This window comes from Panulirus ornatus, chromosome 63, assembly GCF_036320965.1.
Source record: "Panulirus ornatus isolate Po-2019 chromosome 63, ASM3632096v1, whole genome shotgun sequence".
Classification (NCBI taxonomy): Eukaryota; Metazoa; Arthropoda; class Malacostraca; order Decapoda; family Palinuridae; genus Panulirus; species Panulirus ornatus.
Window position 1 is genome coordinate 228,312 of NC_092286.1, and position 18,407 is coordinate 246,718.

At 41.5% G+C, this 18,407-nt stretch overlaps 2 protein-coding genes across 8 annotated transcripts in view; both read right to left on the reverse strand.

Annotated features, from left to right (window-relative positions):
* Positions 1-18,407, reverse strand: part of LOC139745908 (uncharacterized) — a 254,640-nt gene that overhangs the window by 61,006 nt on the left and 175,227 nt on the right. The window lies entirely within an intron of this gene.
* LOC139745996 (heterogeneous nuclear ribonucleoprotein 27C-like) overlaps positions 1-18,407 on the reverse strand; it is a 114,669-nt gene that overhangs the window by 33,526 nt on the left and 62,736 nt on the right. For 4 of the 7 annotated variants that reach the window (XM_071656763.1, XM_071656767.1, XM_071656762.1 and 1 more), the window contains exons 7-8: positions 15,198-15,468; positions 14,718-14,786 (exon numbers count right to left, since the gene is read on the reverse strand). In XM_071656763.1, coding sequence (XP_071512864.1) covers positions 14,718-14,786; positions 15,198-15,468 — 340 coding nt within the window. The remainder of the gene's footprint in view (positions 1-14,717; positions 14,787-15,197; positions 15,469-18,407) is intronic. The other 3 variants (XM_071656765.1, XM_071656768.1, XM_071656764.1) reach the window with 1 other exon arrangement.

The window sequence follows — 18,407 nt, forward strand, 5'->3', positions numbered from 1 at the left end:
CGTCTGGGGTAAACCATGGAAAGCTGTGTAGGTATGTATATTTGCGTGTGTGGACATATGTATATACATGTGTATGGGGGTGGGTTGGGCCATTTCTTTCGTCTGTTTCCCTGCGCTACCTCGCAAACGTGGGAGACCGGGGGGGGGGGGGGGGGGGGGGGGGGGGGGGGGGGGGGGAGTTTGAATGGTGAAAAACTGGAGGAAGTGAAGTGTTTTAGATATCTGGGAGTGGATTTGGCAGAGGAAGGAGCCATGGAAGTGGAAGTGAGTCACAAGGTGGGGGAGGGGGTGAAGGTTCTGGGAGCATTGAAGAATGTGTGGAAGGCAAGAACATTATCTCGGAGCAAAAATGGGTATGTTTAAAGGAATTGTGGTTTCAACAATGTTATATGGTCATGAGGCATGAGCTATAGATAGGGTTGTATGGAGGAGGGTGGATGTGTTGGAAATGAGATGTTTGAGGGCAATATGTGGTGTGAGGTGGTTTGATTGAGTAAGTAATGAAAGGGTGAGAAATGTGAGGTAATAAAATGTGTGGTTGAGAGAGCAGAAGTGTGTGTATTCAAATAGTCTGGTCACATGGAGAGAATGAGTGAGGAAAGATTTACAATGAGGATATGTGTGTCAAAGGTGAAGGGAAAGAGAAGTGGGAGAGCAAACTGGAGGTGAAAAGATGGAGTGAAAAATTTTTTTGATCGATTGCGGCCTGAACATACAGGAGAGTGAAAGGCATGAAAGGAATAGAGTGAATTGGAGCAATGTGGTATACTGGGGTGGACGTGCTGCCAATGGATTGAGCCACGACATGTGAAGCATCTAGGGTAAACCATGGAAAGTTTTGTGGGGCCTGGATGTGAAAAGGGAGCTGTGGTTTCGGTGCATTACACATGACAGCTAGAGACTGTGTGTGAACGAATGTGGCCTTTGTTGTCTTCCTAGCACTCCCTCGCACACACGCAGGGGGAGGGGGGTGCCATTTCATATGTGGTGGGGTGGCGGCAGGAATGGATGAAGGCAGAATGTACAAATATGGATGTGTATATATGTACATGTATTCCTATGGGGGTGGGGGACTGGAAATCCCCCTCTCTTGTTTTTAGTTTTCCAAAAGAAGGAACAGAGGAGGGGGCCAAGTGAGGATATTCCCTTAAAGGCTCAGTCCTCTGTTCTTAACGCTACCTCACTAATGTGAGAAAAGGCAATAGTATGAAAAAATAATAAAAATGAGTCCATGGGGAAAATGAAACAGGATAAGTTCCCAAGTGCACTTTCATGTAATAATCACATCATCAGGGAAGACACAAGAGAAATATAACAGTCTGTTGATATACATCGAAGAGACGAAGCTAGGACGCCATTTGGTAAACGTGATTGTCCAAGACAGGCAACAAGCGTTCATAAACCTATCATTTTACAAATTTTGTCAACAATAAAGTTATCTAATTTGTACAGACCATCACTAATATTAAGATTATAATTCTTTGTGTATTTTATCCCTGGGGATAGGGGAGAAAGAATACTTCCCACGTATTCCCTGCGTGTCGTAGAAGGCGACTAAAAGGGGAGGTAGCGGGTGGCTGGAAATCCTCCCCTCTCTTTTTTTTTTTTTCAATTTTCCAAAAGAAGGAACAGATAAGGGGGGCCAGGTGAGGATATTCCCTCAAAGGCCCAGTCCTCTGTTCTTAACGCTACCTCGCTAATGCGGGAAATGGCGAATAGTATGAAAGAAAAAGAAAGAAAATTTAATAATAGAATATTCAATGATATTTCTCGTAGTAATAGAGTTAGATTCAATAGCTGAGATGGCATTACTCCAGTCAATACAATGATCAGAGTTTTTTTGTAGTAATAGAGTTAGATTCAATAACTGAGATGGCATTACTCCAGTCAATACAATGATCAGAGTTTTTAACTTGATTAAATAAGGAATTTGATTCTTGTCCCATTCTTATAATATATTTATGTTGCTTAAGTCTAACAGAAAGATCCTTACCAGTCTGCCCAACATGGCACTTTATAGATGCATCCAGGAGAATTTTCTGGTGAGTTCCTGATTAAGATATTCTTTATAGTATTATTGTTGCTGACGGCAACATTTACATTAAATGATTTAAGCAACATGGGAAGTAAAGTAAAATTATCATTAAAAAGGAGAACTAAAAAATTCTTGGTGCAATGGGAGGTTTGGGCTCAACTCTATAAAATGATTTCTTTCCTAACTTAAGGGATTTATCATTCAAAGATCTAGGGTATTTTAATTTAGATCCAAAAGAATATATCTCCTCAAACTCATCATCAATAAACTCTGGACTGCAAATATGTAATGCCCACAGGAACATAAGATTGAAAAGATGATAATTTAATTGTCATGTAGCAATAATAGGAAAAGACAACAAAGGCAACATTCATTCACACTCAGTCTCTAGCTGTCATGTATAATGCAACCAAACCGCATCTCCCTTTCCACATCCAGGCCCCACAAGACTTTCCATGGTTTACCCCAGACACTTCACATGCCCTGGTTCAATCCACCGACAGCCCGTCAACCCTGGTATACCACATCGTTCCAATTCACTCTATTCCTTGCACGCCTTTCACCCTCCTGCATGTTCACGCCCCAATCACTCAAAATCTTTTTCACTCCATCTTTCCACCTCCAATTTGGTCTCCACTTCTCCTCGTTCCCTCCAACTCCGACACATGTTTCCTCTTGGTCAATCTTTCCTCACTCATTCTCTCATGTGACCCAACCATTTCCAAACACCCTCTTCTGCTCTCTCAACCACACTCTTTATTACCACACATCTCTCTTACCCTTTCATTACTTAGTCATACCACCTCACACCACATATTGTCCTCAAACATCTCATTTCCAAGACATCCATCCTCCTGCGCACAACTCTATCTATAGCCCACTCCTTGCAACCATATAACATTGTTGGAACCACTATTCCTTCAAACGTACCCAATTTTGCTTTCCAAGACAATATTCTCGACTTCCACACATTCTTCAAGGCTCCCAGAATTTTCGCCCCCTCCCCCACCCTATGATCCACTTCCGCTTCCATGGTTCCATCCGCTGACAGATCCACTCCCAGATATCTAAAACACTTTACTTCCTCCAGTTTTTCTCCATTCAAACTCACCTCCCAATTGACTTGACCCTCAACCCTACTGTACCTAATAACCTTGCTCTTATTCACATTTACTCTTAACTTTCTTCTTTCACACGCTTTACCAAACTCAGTCACCAGCTTCTGCAGTTTCTCACATGAATCAGCCACCAGCGCTGTATCATCAGCGAACAACAACTGACTCACTTCCCAAGCTCTCTCATCCCCAACAGACTTCATACTTGCCCCTCTTTCCAAAACTCTTGCATTCACCTCCCTAACAACCCCATCCATAAACAAATTAAACAACCATGGAGACATCACACACCCCTGCCGCAAACCTACATTCACTGAGAACCAATCACTTTCCTCTCTTCCTACACGTACACACGCCCTACATCCTCGATAAAAACTTTTCACTGCTTCTAACAACTTGCCTCCCACACCATATATTCTTAATACCTTCCACAGAGCATCTCTATCAACTCTATCATATGCCTTCTCCAGATCCATAAATGCTACATACAAATCCATTTGCTTTTCTAAGTATTTCTCACATACATTCTTCAAAGCAAACACCTGATCCACACATCCTCTACCACTTCTGAAACCACACTGCTCTTCCCCAATCTGATGCTCTGTACATGCCTTCACCCTCTCAATCAATACCCTCCCATATAATTTACCAGGAATACTCAACAAACTTATACCTCTGTAATTTGAGCGCTCACTCTTATCCCCTTTGCCTTTGTACAATGGCACTTATGCACGCATTCCGCCAATCCTTAGGCACCTCACCATGAGTCATACATACATTAAATAACCTTACCAACCAGTCAACAATACAGTCACCCCCTTTTTTAATAAATTCCACTGCAATACCATCCAAATCTGCTGCCTTGCCGGCTTTCATCTTCCGCAAAGCTTTTACTACCTCTTCTCTGTTTACCAAATCATTTTCCCTAACCCTCTCACTTTACACACCACCTCGACCAAAACACCCTATATCTGCCACTCTATCATCAAACACATTCAACAAACCTTCAAAATACTCACTCCATCTCCTTCTCACATCACCACTACTTGTTATCACCTCCCCATTTGCGCCCTTCACTGAAGTTCCCATTTGCTCCCTTGTCTTACGCACTTTATTTACCTCCTTCCAGAACATCTTTTTACTTTTTTATTCTTTTTTTTATTATACTTTGTCGCTGTCTCCCGCGTTTGAGAGGTAGCGCAAGGAAACAGACGAAAGAAATGGCCCAACCTCCCCCCATACACATGTATATACATACGTCCACACATGCAAATATACATACCTACACAGCTTTCCATGGTTTACCCCAGACGCTTCACATGCCTTGATTTAATCCACTGACAGCACGTCAACCCCGGTATACCACATCGCTCCAATTCACTCTATTCCTTGCCCTCCTTTCACCCTCCTGCATGTTCAGGCCCCGATCACACAAAATCTTTTTCACTCCATCTTTCCACCTCCAATTTGGTCTCCCTCTTCTCCTCGTTCCCTCCACCTCCAACACATATATCCTCTTGGTCAGTCTTTCCTCACTCATTCTCTCCATGTGCCCAAACCACTTCAAAACACCCTCTTCTGCTCTCTCAACCACGCTCTTTTTATTTCCACACATCTCTCTTACCCTTACGTTACTCACTCGATCAAACCACCTCACACCACACATTGTCCTCAAACATCTCATTTCCAGCACATCCATCCTCCTGCGCACAACTCTATCCATAGCCCACGCCTCGCAACCATACAACATTGTTGGAACCACTATTCCTTCAAACATACCCATTTTTGCTTTCCGAGATAATGTTCTCGACTTCCACACATTTTTCAAGGCCCCCAGAATTTTCGCCCCCTCCCCCACCCTATGATCCACTTCCGCTTCCATGTTTCCATCCGCTGCCAGATCCACTCCCAGATATCTAAAACACTTCACTTCCTCCAGTTTTTCTCCATTCAAACTCACCTCCCAATTGACTTGACCCTCAACCCTACTGTACCTAATGACCTTGCTCTTATTCACATTTACTCTTAACTTTCTTCTTCCACACACTTTACCAAACTCAGTCACCAGCTTCTGCAGTTTCTCACATGAATCAGCCACCAGCGCTGTATCATCAGCTAACAACAACTGACTCACTTCCCAAGCTCTCTCATCCCCAACAGACTTAATACCTGCCCCTCTTTCCAAAACTCTTGCATTTACCTCCCTAACAACCCCATCCATAAACAAATTAAACAACCATGGAGACATCACACACCCCTGCCGCAAACCTACATTCACATCTTTTTATTCTCCCTAAAATTTAATGATACTCTCTCACCCCAACTCTCATTTGCCCTTTTTTTCACCTCTTGCACCTTTCTCTTGACCTCCTGTCTCTTTCTTTAATACATCTCCCACTCAATTGCATTTTTTCCCTGCAAAAATCGTCCAAATGCCTCTCTCTTCTTTTTCACTAATATTCTTACTTCTTCATCCCACCACTCACTACCCTTTCTAATCAACCCATCTCCCACTCTTCTCATGCCACAAGCATCTTTTGCGCAATCCATCACTGATTCCCTAAATACATCCCATTCCTCCCCCACTCCCCTTACTTCCATTGTTCTCACCTTTTTCCATTCTGTACTCAGTCTCTCCTGGTACTTCCTCACACAAGTCTCCTTCCCAAGCTCACTTACTCTCACCACCCTCTTCACCCCAACATTCACTCTTCTTTTCTGAAAACCCATACAAATCTTCACCTTAGCCTCCACAAGATAATGATCAGACATCCCTCCAGTTGCACCTCTCAGCACATTAACATCCAAAAGTCTCTCTTTCGCACGCCTGTCAATTAACACGTAATCCAATAACGCTCTCTGGCCATCTCTCCTACTTACATAAGTATACTTATGTATATCTCACTTTTTAAACCAGGTATTCCCAATCATCAGTCCTTTTTCAGCACATAAATCTACAAGCTCTTCACCATTTCCATTTACAACACGGTATACCTGACAATAAACTTCCATATAAGTGGGCCTCTCTAAATCAGAGAATTTTGGGCTGACTCTTAAAATGTGCAAACACATATGCTGGAGATAAATAATAATACATGACAGCAAGAGACTGAGTGTGAACAAATGTGGCCTTTGTTGTCTTTTCCTTGCGCTACCTCGTGCACATGAGGGGGGAGGGGGTTGCTATTTCATGTGTGGCGGGGTGGCGATGGGAATGAATAAAGGCAGACAATATGAATTATGTACAGGAGTATATATGTATATGTGTGTGTGTGTGTATATATATGTATATGTTGAGATGTATAGGTATGTATATGTGTGTGTGTATATATATATGTATACGTTGAGATGTATAGGTATGTATATTTACGTGCGTGGACGTGTGTATATACATGTGTATGTGGGTGGGTTGGGCCATTCTTTCGTCTGTTTCCTTGCGCTACCTCGCTAACGCGGGAGACAGCAACAAAGCTATTATTGTAAAAGGTTTATTTTTGTTTCTGAATTCTAAGCCCCAGAAACATGGGGTTGAATGGTATATGTGAGATATATGATGAATGAAGGATATCTTTGCCAAAAATCTTGGGTCAACAGTTACTCAGGAATAAACGAAAGTAGGGAGAGAGCAAGAAAATTGAGCAGTAAATGTTGTGTGTCTTTATCGTGGTACTAGTTGCATCATGGGCACAAAGAGTCTCAGGATTTAAGGTTGTGTTTGTAGTAGTACATGGATATATGATGTCCTGAGAACAAATGAGGAAGTTGTGAAATGTTTACCTGGAGAGTGTGGTTTCTGATGGATGTATGTCTGGTTGAGTGGTGTTCGAAAGTATGTTGGAACGGAAGCTGTTTAGTGATTGTCATGTAATTTTTAAGTGTTATGATTTCTGGGGAGGGGATTTGTGACTAAGGGTAAAATGCAGGGGTAAACTTTATATTTCTACATGGGGTTGCTGGTTAGTTATGGAAGGGCTGGGATAAGAAGAGTCTATGGATGTTAAAGAAAATTAAATGCCTATCACATTGAGGAGGAACAATTATTGGGAGGATCTTTGTTTTAATATCTTAATATTTCAGCATTTTTTGGTAGCTAGGCAGCCCAAGATTATTCTGAGAGTTTGATTTTTGAGTGATTTGCAACTCTAGCTATATTTTCTTTTGAGAAGGTGCATGACCAGTAGAGGGATGTGTACTTTAGGGTGGAGCAGATTCCTTTTGTAGTCCATTTCTGGTAAAAGTTAGTGCCAAAAGTTATCTCTGGCATGAAGATTGAATGTCATGAGCATATCATATGTGATGCATAGAAACGATGGTGTTTAGTTCAGGAGTGATTGTCCATTCAAAGTGACTGGGTAGTTGCTGGCTGAATTCCTGTTTGTCTGGAGATGCAGACATTCTATTCTGTGCCACTGTTTCAACTGTGTAATGTAATATTGCATATTTGTTGGTACTACATATACAATTATGAAAAAAAATACAAATAACCCTTTTTCTAAACATCCTTTATTCCTGATTCTGTACCTAAAATGTTGAAAAGGGTGAAAAGCAGTTACAAGCAAGATTCACATTACAGGTACTGGCACCAATCACAAAAAACGGGGGAGACGTAATGGACCAAAACTAAATAAAAAAAAATGATACAGTACGAAATGCAAGCAAGGACAACCAACACACTGTACAAATGGGAAAAGTGCACATAATTCAATTTTGGCTATATATTAAAAAATTTAAAGTTCATTCAATTTTTGCCTTTCATACATTGAACTAACTTCTTTAATCTATACGTTGCATCAATGATATCCACATAAGAGTTTTCATACAGCAGGGTATGGGTGTAATTGTCCAAAAACTGATATGTGAAAACAAGTATACAGATGGCAGAATAAAAACAAAAATTTGAGAAGAGATGGGTACAAGTTAGTTGGAATTAAACAAAAAAGTAACAAACAATATGAGGAAGATTAGTGATTTGAAGACATCAGAAAGACACATGGACAAATACTTTAAACGCCAACTAGCATTTAATAAACCAAGCAAAAATCTTCCACATAAAGTGGAAAGTTTGAAAATTGGAAATACTGAAATAAGTATTACGAGCCATTTACAAAACCCAAAATATTTTAGCCCAGTGCACTGTAGACATTCAAACAATGTGGGCATTTATAGCTTCAACTACTATTGCAATGTACTGCAATGTATTGCATCATACTTCCCTTAAACTAGGAATTCCATTGCCACGTATACCTAAAGCATTCCCAGCAGCCACAGCATAACACTTCCCTCAAGCTTGAAATGCTACTGCAGAGGCAGCAGAATGTGAGTGTGACACAAAAGGTCCCTTTTAGAGCCAAAGAAGGAAAGTGAAACAGCTAGAGCATATCCAGCACCACACTTACCTCAAGCTTGGAGTGCTACTGCCATGTATACCTACAGCATACCCTGCAACATACTTCCCCCAAGCTTGGAAAGCTACCGCTATGTATACCTAAAGTATACCTAGCAACCTCAGCACCATTCTTCCCTCAAGTTTGAAGTGCTTCACCTAGAGCATACCCAGCAACACCCTTCCCTTTCCTTTAATTCTGGTATCTTTTGGCATTCATTCTATTTCTATTACCACATTCAAAATAGCTTTTCATGATCTTCATATGGGTCTAAACATAAATGCTGGCTATAATCACTAATCTTTCTTTCATACTATTCGCCATTTCCCGCGTTAGCGAGGTAGCGTTAAGAACAGAGGACTGGACCTTTGAGGGAATATCCTCAACGGCCCCCTTCCCTGTTCCTTCTTTTGGAAAATTAAAAAAAAAAAAGAGAGGGGAGGATTTCCAGCCCCCCGCTCCCTAATCACTAATTGAGACCTAAAAATCTGGTCTAATTACAAGGGATAGCATTGCATAGACCCCATGTTGCTGCCAAGAGTTGTCCAGGGGTGTCTAGCTAGGGCCTGCAAGTCTTCTATGAGCTTATCTGAAATGCAGGTGATGTGGGATGTATAAACTCCTCAAAAGAGCTTAGAAACCATTTTTGCTCCTTCAAATGTATGTAGGAAAATGAAGATTATGGCACACTATGTGCTTAGTCCACCATACACTATACAGGATTAGTAACTAGAAGGGTAAAAATGCAATAGTAATGTAATACATACAATAGATCATATTCTGGTGAAGATATGTAGTTGTATAAATTTAGTAATGAGAAGAATGAGACCACATGTGAGAGGAAATCTCTATTAGGAGAAATTATTCAACAAATGATGTAATCAAAATTGTCGGGGAAATGACTCGGTGCACTGGAAATGTTTTGCATGTAAGAAGGTGTCAGTTGATGAATCAGTTCAGTACATAAAAAAAAGGCTAATATCATATCAAAAGTTCATGTTTCACTTTCATATCCTGGACATGGGTTAACAATGTGCATAAGTGAAATGAGAGGTTGTTTGTACCTGATCCAACCATAAAATGATGAAAGGAATTAATGAAATACTTAGTCAAAAACACTATCAGTTCCCTAATATCTACACTATCCTTGTCTATTCTGAACAATCTTTTTTTTTTAATCATACAAGTTAGCATGGTAGCAATAGGAACAGGTGAAGTAATGGCCTATTTGCTCAATCCCACTCTCTAGCTGTAGTGTATAATGCCCCAAAACCACATCCCCTATCCCAAAGACAGGCCCAGAGACCCTTCTGTGGTTCCCCTAACCTATTCACAGGCCTTCAAGCTGCCCACTCACATAATGCTGTCCCATGTATACAACATCCCATATGTTCCATCAATCTCTTACACACCCCACACCCTCCTGCATATTAAGGCCCAGACTCTTCAAAGCATCTTTCATTTCAATCTGCCCCCACCTCCTTGGTTTCCCCTATTCCTTGTTCCCTCCACTTCAGACTTACACCCTTATAGTCATCCTCTCCATAAGTTAAGCCATTTCAACAAAACCTCTTCTTCTCTTACATACATAATACTCTTCCTACCACACCTCTCTCATCCTATCATTTCTTATGTGACCAACACTCCTTACATCACATACTGTCCTCAACATTTCATTTCCAACACATCCATCCTCTTCTTTACTAATTTGTTAAAGGCCTAAACCATGCATCTATGCGTTGAGTGGATTACTATAACACCAAATATACCCATTTTTCCCTTTCAATATGATCTCTCTTTCCATACAATCCTCAATGTATCTGCTACATCCACTTTCAGGTACCTAAAAGCACTTCCTCCAACTTCTCTCCACTAAAAACCTCACTCAAAATAACGTCTCTCTCGCTTTTCACCACTAAACTTTATAATCTTGCTTTTATTGTTACTCTCAATTTCTTCTTTCACAGATTCTCCCAAACTCAGACACCAGCTTCTGTGGCTTCACACAGACTGTACCAACAGCACAGTACAAACATTATACAACTACAAATTCATCTCCCAGGCCCCACCAACCACAGTAGACTGCATACATGCTCCCATCTCCAGGAACCTTCCAATCACCTCCCCCATCGCAATCTAAACACAAATTAAACAGCCATAATAACATCAAACACCCTGTCCTTGACCCATCTTAACCTGTTACTGCTCACCCTCCCTTCTTCCTATTGGCAAAAATACTATACTCTCTTGATTATAACTCTTCCCTGCTTTTAGCAGCTTTCCTCCCATATTAGCAACAACATCCAAAGGGAATCTCTATCAACCCTATCAGTTTCATATCCATAAATGCCACATAAAACTTCTTCTGCTTCTCTATTTCTCACACAAATACTTCAAAATAAACATCTGATCCACACCTCTACCATTCCTAAAGCCAAAAGTTCCTCAAGTCTGAAACTCTGTACAGGCCAACTACCCTCATAATCACCATTCTCCCACACGACTTACAAGGTACACTAAACAAACATACCTCTGCAATTTGGGCAATTACCCATGCCTTTATACAATGCCACTATACAAGTATTTCACCAATCCTCAGGATGAAAATCCTGTCCAGCCTTTCAACATTACAATCATCTTTCTTAAGGAATTCACTTGCAATCCCATCCAGCTCTGATGCTTTGTTGCATTCATCTTACACAATGTCTTCCCAACCCCTTCCCTCTTCTGTACTCAAACCAATTGCCATGACTCTTACTTTGCATACCTCCTTATTCAAAACATCCCACATTTTTGATAGCCTACATTTAACAACCCCTCAAAATACTCATCCCCTTTACACCTCTTTTCTGAGTCTTACAACTTTCCCATTTGCCCCTTCACAGATGTTCCCTTTTGTTCGCTTGTTTCTCTCACACTATGCACCTCATTCCAACTGCTTTTGGAGTAGTGCTACTACTTCCTTAGCTCATGTCCTCTCACCAATCCCCGACTTTATTCCTAAGACTTTTCCAAACTATTATTCCCCTTTAGCCTTGAGCTTCATTTCACTCAAGAGCCAGAATCCTGATCCAGGTTTCTTTCCTCAAGCATACTACCTATCTCTCCTTTCTTCTAATCTTGGTTACATCCACATGCATTCGGACACCCCAATCTGAGCCTTCGAGGAGGATGAACACTCCTCGCTTGACTCCTGTTTCCCCTTTTAGATATTGAAATACAAGGAGGGGAGGGTTTCCAGCCCTCCGCTCCTGCCACCTTTAGTCACCTTCTACCCCTTGCTTCAGAGGCATTGCCAGGAAAAGACAAAAAAAGGCCACATCCATTCAAACTCAGTCTCTACCTTCCTTCTTTTTAAACCCCTTACTCCCATTCACCAATTCTTTTTCAGGACACAACTCCACAAACTGTTCATCATTCTTATTCACAACACCAGGTACCCCATGACCCCTAATTACATCCTGAACTGCCGTAATACCCACTCTTACATTCATATCACCAACCATTAATACTCCATCTATGGCATCAAAACTATTGGCACACTCACTCAGCTCCTCCCAGAACACTCACCTCTCTTTCTCAGTTCTCTCATTTCAAGGTATATAAGCACTATTTATCATCCAACTCGCTTATTTAACTTTCAGTTTACTCACACCTTCCCAATTTTCTCCAACCGAAGTTGTGCTACCCTTCCTTAATTCTTGCCTTCACATTAACCTCTGACTTTACCCTAAAACATACTCTAACAATTATACCACTTCCCCCTTTAGCTTTGCTTTACTCAGAAGAAGAACATTTAGTTTCCTCTCCTGAAACTTTCTACCTATTTTTCCCTTCTTCTCATCTTTGTTTACAGCCAAACACTCTACCCTTGGCTCCTCCTTTTCTAACAATAGAAATCAAAAACACAAGAATGTTTACCCGACCCTTACCCCTGCCCTCTCTAGTTGCCTCCTTCAACAGACTGCCAATATGTGGGAAGTAAGCTTTCTCCTCTATCCCTAAGGATCTCAATCCCTTAGTCATCATCTTTGACATAGAGGGAATACATGTTTAGTATTCTCCCCTATCCCAAGGATCTGAGCCAATATAAACCAAAAATCTAAACAACTGGAGTAGTTTAAAACTCATAACACATACGTAAACTTCCATTTTTTTTTCTTTTTGCTTTGTCACTGTCTCCCGCGTTTGCGAGGTAGCGCAAGGAAACAGACGAAAGAAATGGCCCAACCCACCCCCATACACATGTATATACATACGTCCACACACGCAAATATACATACCTACACAGCTTTCCATGGTTTACCCCAGACGCTTCACATGCCCTGATTCAACCCACTGACAGCACGTCAACCCCAGTATACCACATCGATCCAATTCACTCTATTCCTTGCCCTCCTTTCACCCTCCTGCATGTTCAGGCCCCGATCACTCAAAATCTTTTTCACTCCATCTTTCCACCTCCAATTTGGTCTCCCACTTCTCCTCGTTCCCTCCACTTCCGACACATATATCCTCTTGGTCAATCTTTCCTCACTCATTCTCTCCATGTGACCAAACCATTTCAAAACACCCTCTTCTGCTCTCTCAACCACGCTCTTTTTATTTCCACACATCTCTCTTACCCTTACGTTACTTACTCGATCAAACCACCTCACACCAAACATTGTCCTCAAACATCTCATTTCCAGCACATCCATCCTCCTGCGCACAACTCTATCCATAGCCCACGCCTCGCAACCATACAACATTGTTAGAACCACTATTCCTTCAAACATACCCATTTTTGCTTTCCGAGATAATGTTCTCGACTTCCACACATTCTTCAAGGCTCCCAGAATTTTCGCCCCCTCCCCCACCCTATGATCCACTTCCGCTTCCATGGTTCCATCCGCTGCCAGATCCACTCCCAGATACCTAAAACACTTTACTTCCTCCAGTTTTTCTCCATTCAAACTTACCTCCCAATTGACTTGACCCTCAACCCTACTGTACCTAATCACCTTGCTCTTATTCACATTTACTCTTAACTTTCTTCTTTCACACACTTTACCAAACTCAGTCACCAGCTTCTGCAGTTTCTCACATGAATCAGCCACCAGCACTGTATCATCAGCGAACAACAACTGACTCACTTCCCAAGCTCTCTCATCCCCAACAGACTTCATACTTGCCCCTCTTTCCAAAACTCTTGCATTCACCTCCCTAACAACCCCATCCATAAACAAATTAAACAACCATGGAGACATCACAAACCCCTGCTGCAAACCTACATTCACTGAGAACCAATCACTTTCCTCTCTTCCTACACGTACACATGCCTTACATCCTCGATAAAAACTTTTCACTGCTTCTAACAACTTGCCTCCCACACCATATATTCTTAGTACCTTCCACAGAGCATCTCTATCAACTCTATCATATGCCTTCTCCAGATTCATAAATGCTACATACAAATCCATTTGCTTTTCTAAGTATTTCTCACATACATTCTTCAAAGCAAACACCTGATCCACACATCCTCTACCACTTCTGAAACCACACTGCTCTTCCCCAATCTGACGCTCTGTACATGCCTTCACCCTCTCAATCAATATCCTCCCATATAATTTACCAGGAATACTCAACAAACTTATACCTCTGTAATTTGAGCACTCACTCTTATCCCCTTTGCCTTTGTACAATGGCACTATGCACGCATTCCGCCAATCCTCAGGCACCTCACCATGAGTCATACATACATTAAATAACCTTACCAACCAGTCAATAATACAGTCACCCCCTTCCATAAATGTTCTAATTTACAAGATGATTAAAACAGAAGACATAAAATAATGAAAAAAAAATTGCTTATGAATATCACCAACAATGATCTTTATCCCTGTTCTGGTTATAAATTCCACACACCTTTTTCCTTCTACAAGTACAAAGGGCTTCAAACAAGGTTTTTTTGAGGCAATTTCCAGTCCATGCTCTTTAGTAACAAGAAAAAAATATTTACTTTATTGCTGAAAATCCTCATACTTTGTGCACAAGTAGTTTCATTCTACAAAGCAAGAACATGGTTAAAACAAAATGCCTGTAAATTTCTTATTTCATCATAAAGCCATTAACCTCTAGCATAAATGCCATGAACAGAACACCTATGTGCACATACACACACACCTGCCATGCACGACTCACGTTCGTGTGGCTGAGGTGTGGAGGGAGAGGTGGGGGACGTCCACCCCCATGTTCCACCCTCCATGGGCCCTGAAATGCAGCCCTTAACACTTTAACTGAGCAACAGATTCGTTACTGCTGTGGTTATAATAAAAAATATATTGGTGACTGCATTCCATCAATTAATAATAATCATAAAATCTAATTTGATTACATGACAATAAACATTTATCTTCAGGAATATCAATATGGTTGAAAAGGTACAACTTAACAATGAAGGTTACCCTCACTTCAATATCAATCATATGCAGAGAGAGAGAGAGAGAGAGAGAGAGAGAGAGAGAGAGAGAGAGAGAGAGAGAGAGAGAGAGATACAGAGAGAGAGAGAGAGAGAGAGAGAGAGAGAGAGAGAGAGAGAGAGAGAGAGAGAGAGATACAGAGAGAGAGAGAGAGAGAGATTCTTCACTGCAAATTGCAGTTACAAAAATGGATTTGACTCACCAAAGCTGCCATACTGCTGGCCACCTGGGGAGCTGTAGTTAGGGGCCCCCCACTGCTGCAGCTGTTGACCTGCACCCCAACCCTGGTAACCCCCTGGCCCTTGAGGGGCACCATATCCTTGTGGAGGATACCCTTGCTGTTGAGGAGGGGTCCCCCAACCTTGATAAGGACCCTGCACCATACCTTGAGTACCCAAGTGTGCCCCCATCTGGCTGTTGTGCGGTCCAAGAGGAGGTCCTAGAGGAGGTCCCATGTTGCCAGGTCCCATACCCTAAATAAGGAGAAAAATACAATACACCTCAAAATATAATGCAAGCTTCACTGGACAACTCAAAAAATATACAGGAGTGCAATTTCCTATCACAGTACAACAATAAATATCACATAATATCAGCAACTTTCATTTTCTCATGATCCAAAAAATAGTTTTTTCTTTTGGTACGTGTTCACCATTTAACATATAAGCAAGGTAAGGCAAAAAGACACCCCAAAAAAAGGCAGTATTTGCCCACATCACCTCTTAAGCTAGTATGCTCAGACATATTTCTTATCAACAGAGCCTCTTAAAACATATTTTAACACATGAAAAAGATAATTATTCATTTCTTTTATTATTATACTTTGTCGCTGTCTCCCACGTTAGCGAGGTAGCACAAGGAAACAGACAAAGGAATGTCCCAACCCAACCACATACAAATGTATATACATACACATCCACACACGCACATATACATACATACCTATACATTTCATTGTATATACAAATAGATTAGAAAGGGTAGTGAGTGGTGGGATGAAGAAGTAAGATTATTAGTGAAAGAGAAGAGAGAGGCATTTGGACGATTTTTGCAGGGAAATAATGCAAATGACTGGGAGATGTATAAAAGAAAAGAGGTAGGAGGTCAAGAGAAAGGTAAAAGAGGTGAAAAAGAGGGCAAATGACAGTTGGGGTGAGAGAGAGAGTATCATTAAATTTTCGGGAAAATAAAAAGATGTTTTGGAAGGAAGTAAATAAAATGCGTAAGACAAGGGAACAAATGGGAACATCAGTGAAGGGGGATAATAGGTAGGTGATAACAAGTAGCAGTGATGTGAGGAGATGGAGTGAGTATTTTGAAGGTTTGTTGAATGTGTTTGATGACTGAGTGGCAGATATAGGGTGTTTTGGTCGAGGTGGTGTGCAAAGTGAGAGGGTTAGGGAAAATGATTTGGTAAACAGAGAAGAGGTAGTAAAAGCTTTGCAAAAGATGAAAGTCGGCAAGGCAGCAGGTTTGGAAGATATTGGAGTGGAATTTATTAAAAATGGGGATGACTGTATTATTGACTGGTTGGTAAGGTTATTTAACGTATGTATGACTCATGGTGAGGTGCCTGAGGATTGGCGGAACGCGTGCATAGTGCCATTGTACAAAGGCAAAGGGGATAAGGGTGAGTGCTCAAATTACAGAGGTATAAGTTTGCTGAGTATTCCTGGTAAATTATATGGGAGGGTATTGATTGAGAGGGTGAAGGCATGTACAGACCATCAGATTGGAGAAGAGCAGTGAGGTTTCAGAAGTGGTAGAGGATGTGTGGATCAGGTGTTTGCTTTGAAGAATGTATGTGAGAAATACTTAGAAAAGCAAATGGATTTGTATGTAGCATTTATGGATCTGGAAAAGGCATATGATAGAGTTCATAAAGATGCTCTGTGGAAGGTATTAAAAATATATGGTGTGGGAGGCAAGTTGTTAGAAGCGGTGAAAAGTTTTTATCGAGGATGTAAGGCATGTGTACGTGTAGGAAGAGAGGAAAGTGATTGGTTCTCAGTGAATGTAGGTTTGCGGCAGGGGTGTGTGATGTCTCCATGGTTGTTTAATTTGTTTATGGATGGGGTTGTTAGGGAGGTGAATGCAAGAGTTTTGGAAAGAGGGGCAAGTATGAAGTCTGTTGTGGATGAGAGAGCTTGGGAAGTGAGTCAGTTGTTGTTCGCTGATGATACAGCGCTGATGGCCGATTCATGTGAGAAACTGCAGAAGCTGGTGACTGAGTTTGGTAAAGTGTGTGAAAGAAGAATGTTAAGAGTAAATGTGAATAAGAGCAAGGTTAATTATTAGGTACAGTAGGGTTGAGGGTCAAGTCAATTGGGAGGTAAGTTTGAATGGAGAAAAACTGGAGGAAGTAAAGTGTTTTAGATATCTGGGAGTGGATCTGGCAGCGGATGGAACCATGGAAGCGGAAGTGGATCATAGGGTGGGGGAGGGGGCGAAAATCCTGGGAGCCTTGAAGAATGTGTGGAAGTCGAGAACATTATCTCAGAAAGCAAAAATGGGTATGTTTGAAGGAATAGTGGTTCTAACAATGTTGTATGGTTGCGAGGCGTGGGCTATGGATAGAGTTGTGCGCAGGAGGATGAATGTGCTGGAAATGAGATGTTTGAGGACAATGTGTGGTGTGAGGTGGTTTGATCGAGTAAGTAACGTAAGGGTAAGAGAGATGTGTGGAAATAAAAAGAGTGTGGTTGAGAGAGAAGAGGGTGTTTTGAAATGGTTTGGTCACATGGAGAGAATGAGTGAGAAAAGATTGACCAAGAGGATATATGTGTCGGAGGTGGAGGGAACGAGAAGTGGGAGACCAAATTGGAGGTGGAAAGATGGAGTGAAAAAGATTTTGTGTGATCGGGGCCTGAACATGCAGGAGGGTGAAAGGAGGGCAAGGAATAGAGTGAATTGGAGCGATATGGTATACTGGGGTTGACGTGCTGTCAGTGGGTTGAATCAGGGCATGCGAAGCGTCTGGGGTAAACCATGGAAAGCTGTGTAGGTATGTATATTTGCGTGTGTGGACGTATGTATATACATGTGTATGGGGTGGGTTGGGCCATTTCTTTCGTCTGTTTCCTTGCGCTACCTTGCAAACGCGGGAGACGGAAAAAAAAAAAAGATCATGGTTATTAGGTACAGTAGGGTTGAGGGACAAGTTAATTGGGAGGTAAGTAATGTAGAGAAAATGGAGGAAGTGAAGTGTTTTAGATATCTGAGAGTGGATTTGCCAGAGGATGGGACCATGGAAGAGGAAGTGAATCATAGGGTGGGAGAGGGGGCGAAAGTTTTGGGAGCCTTGAAAAATGTGTGGAAGTCAAGAGTGTTATCTTGAAAATCAAAAATGGGTATGTTTGAAGGAATAGAGGTTCCAACAATGTTATATTGTTGCGAGGTGTGGGCTATAGAT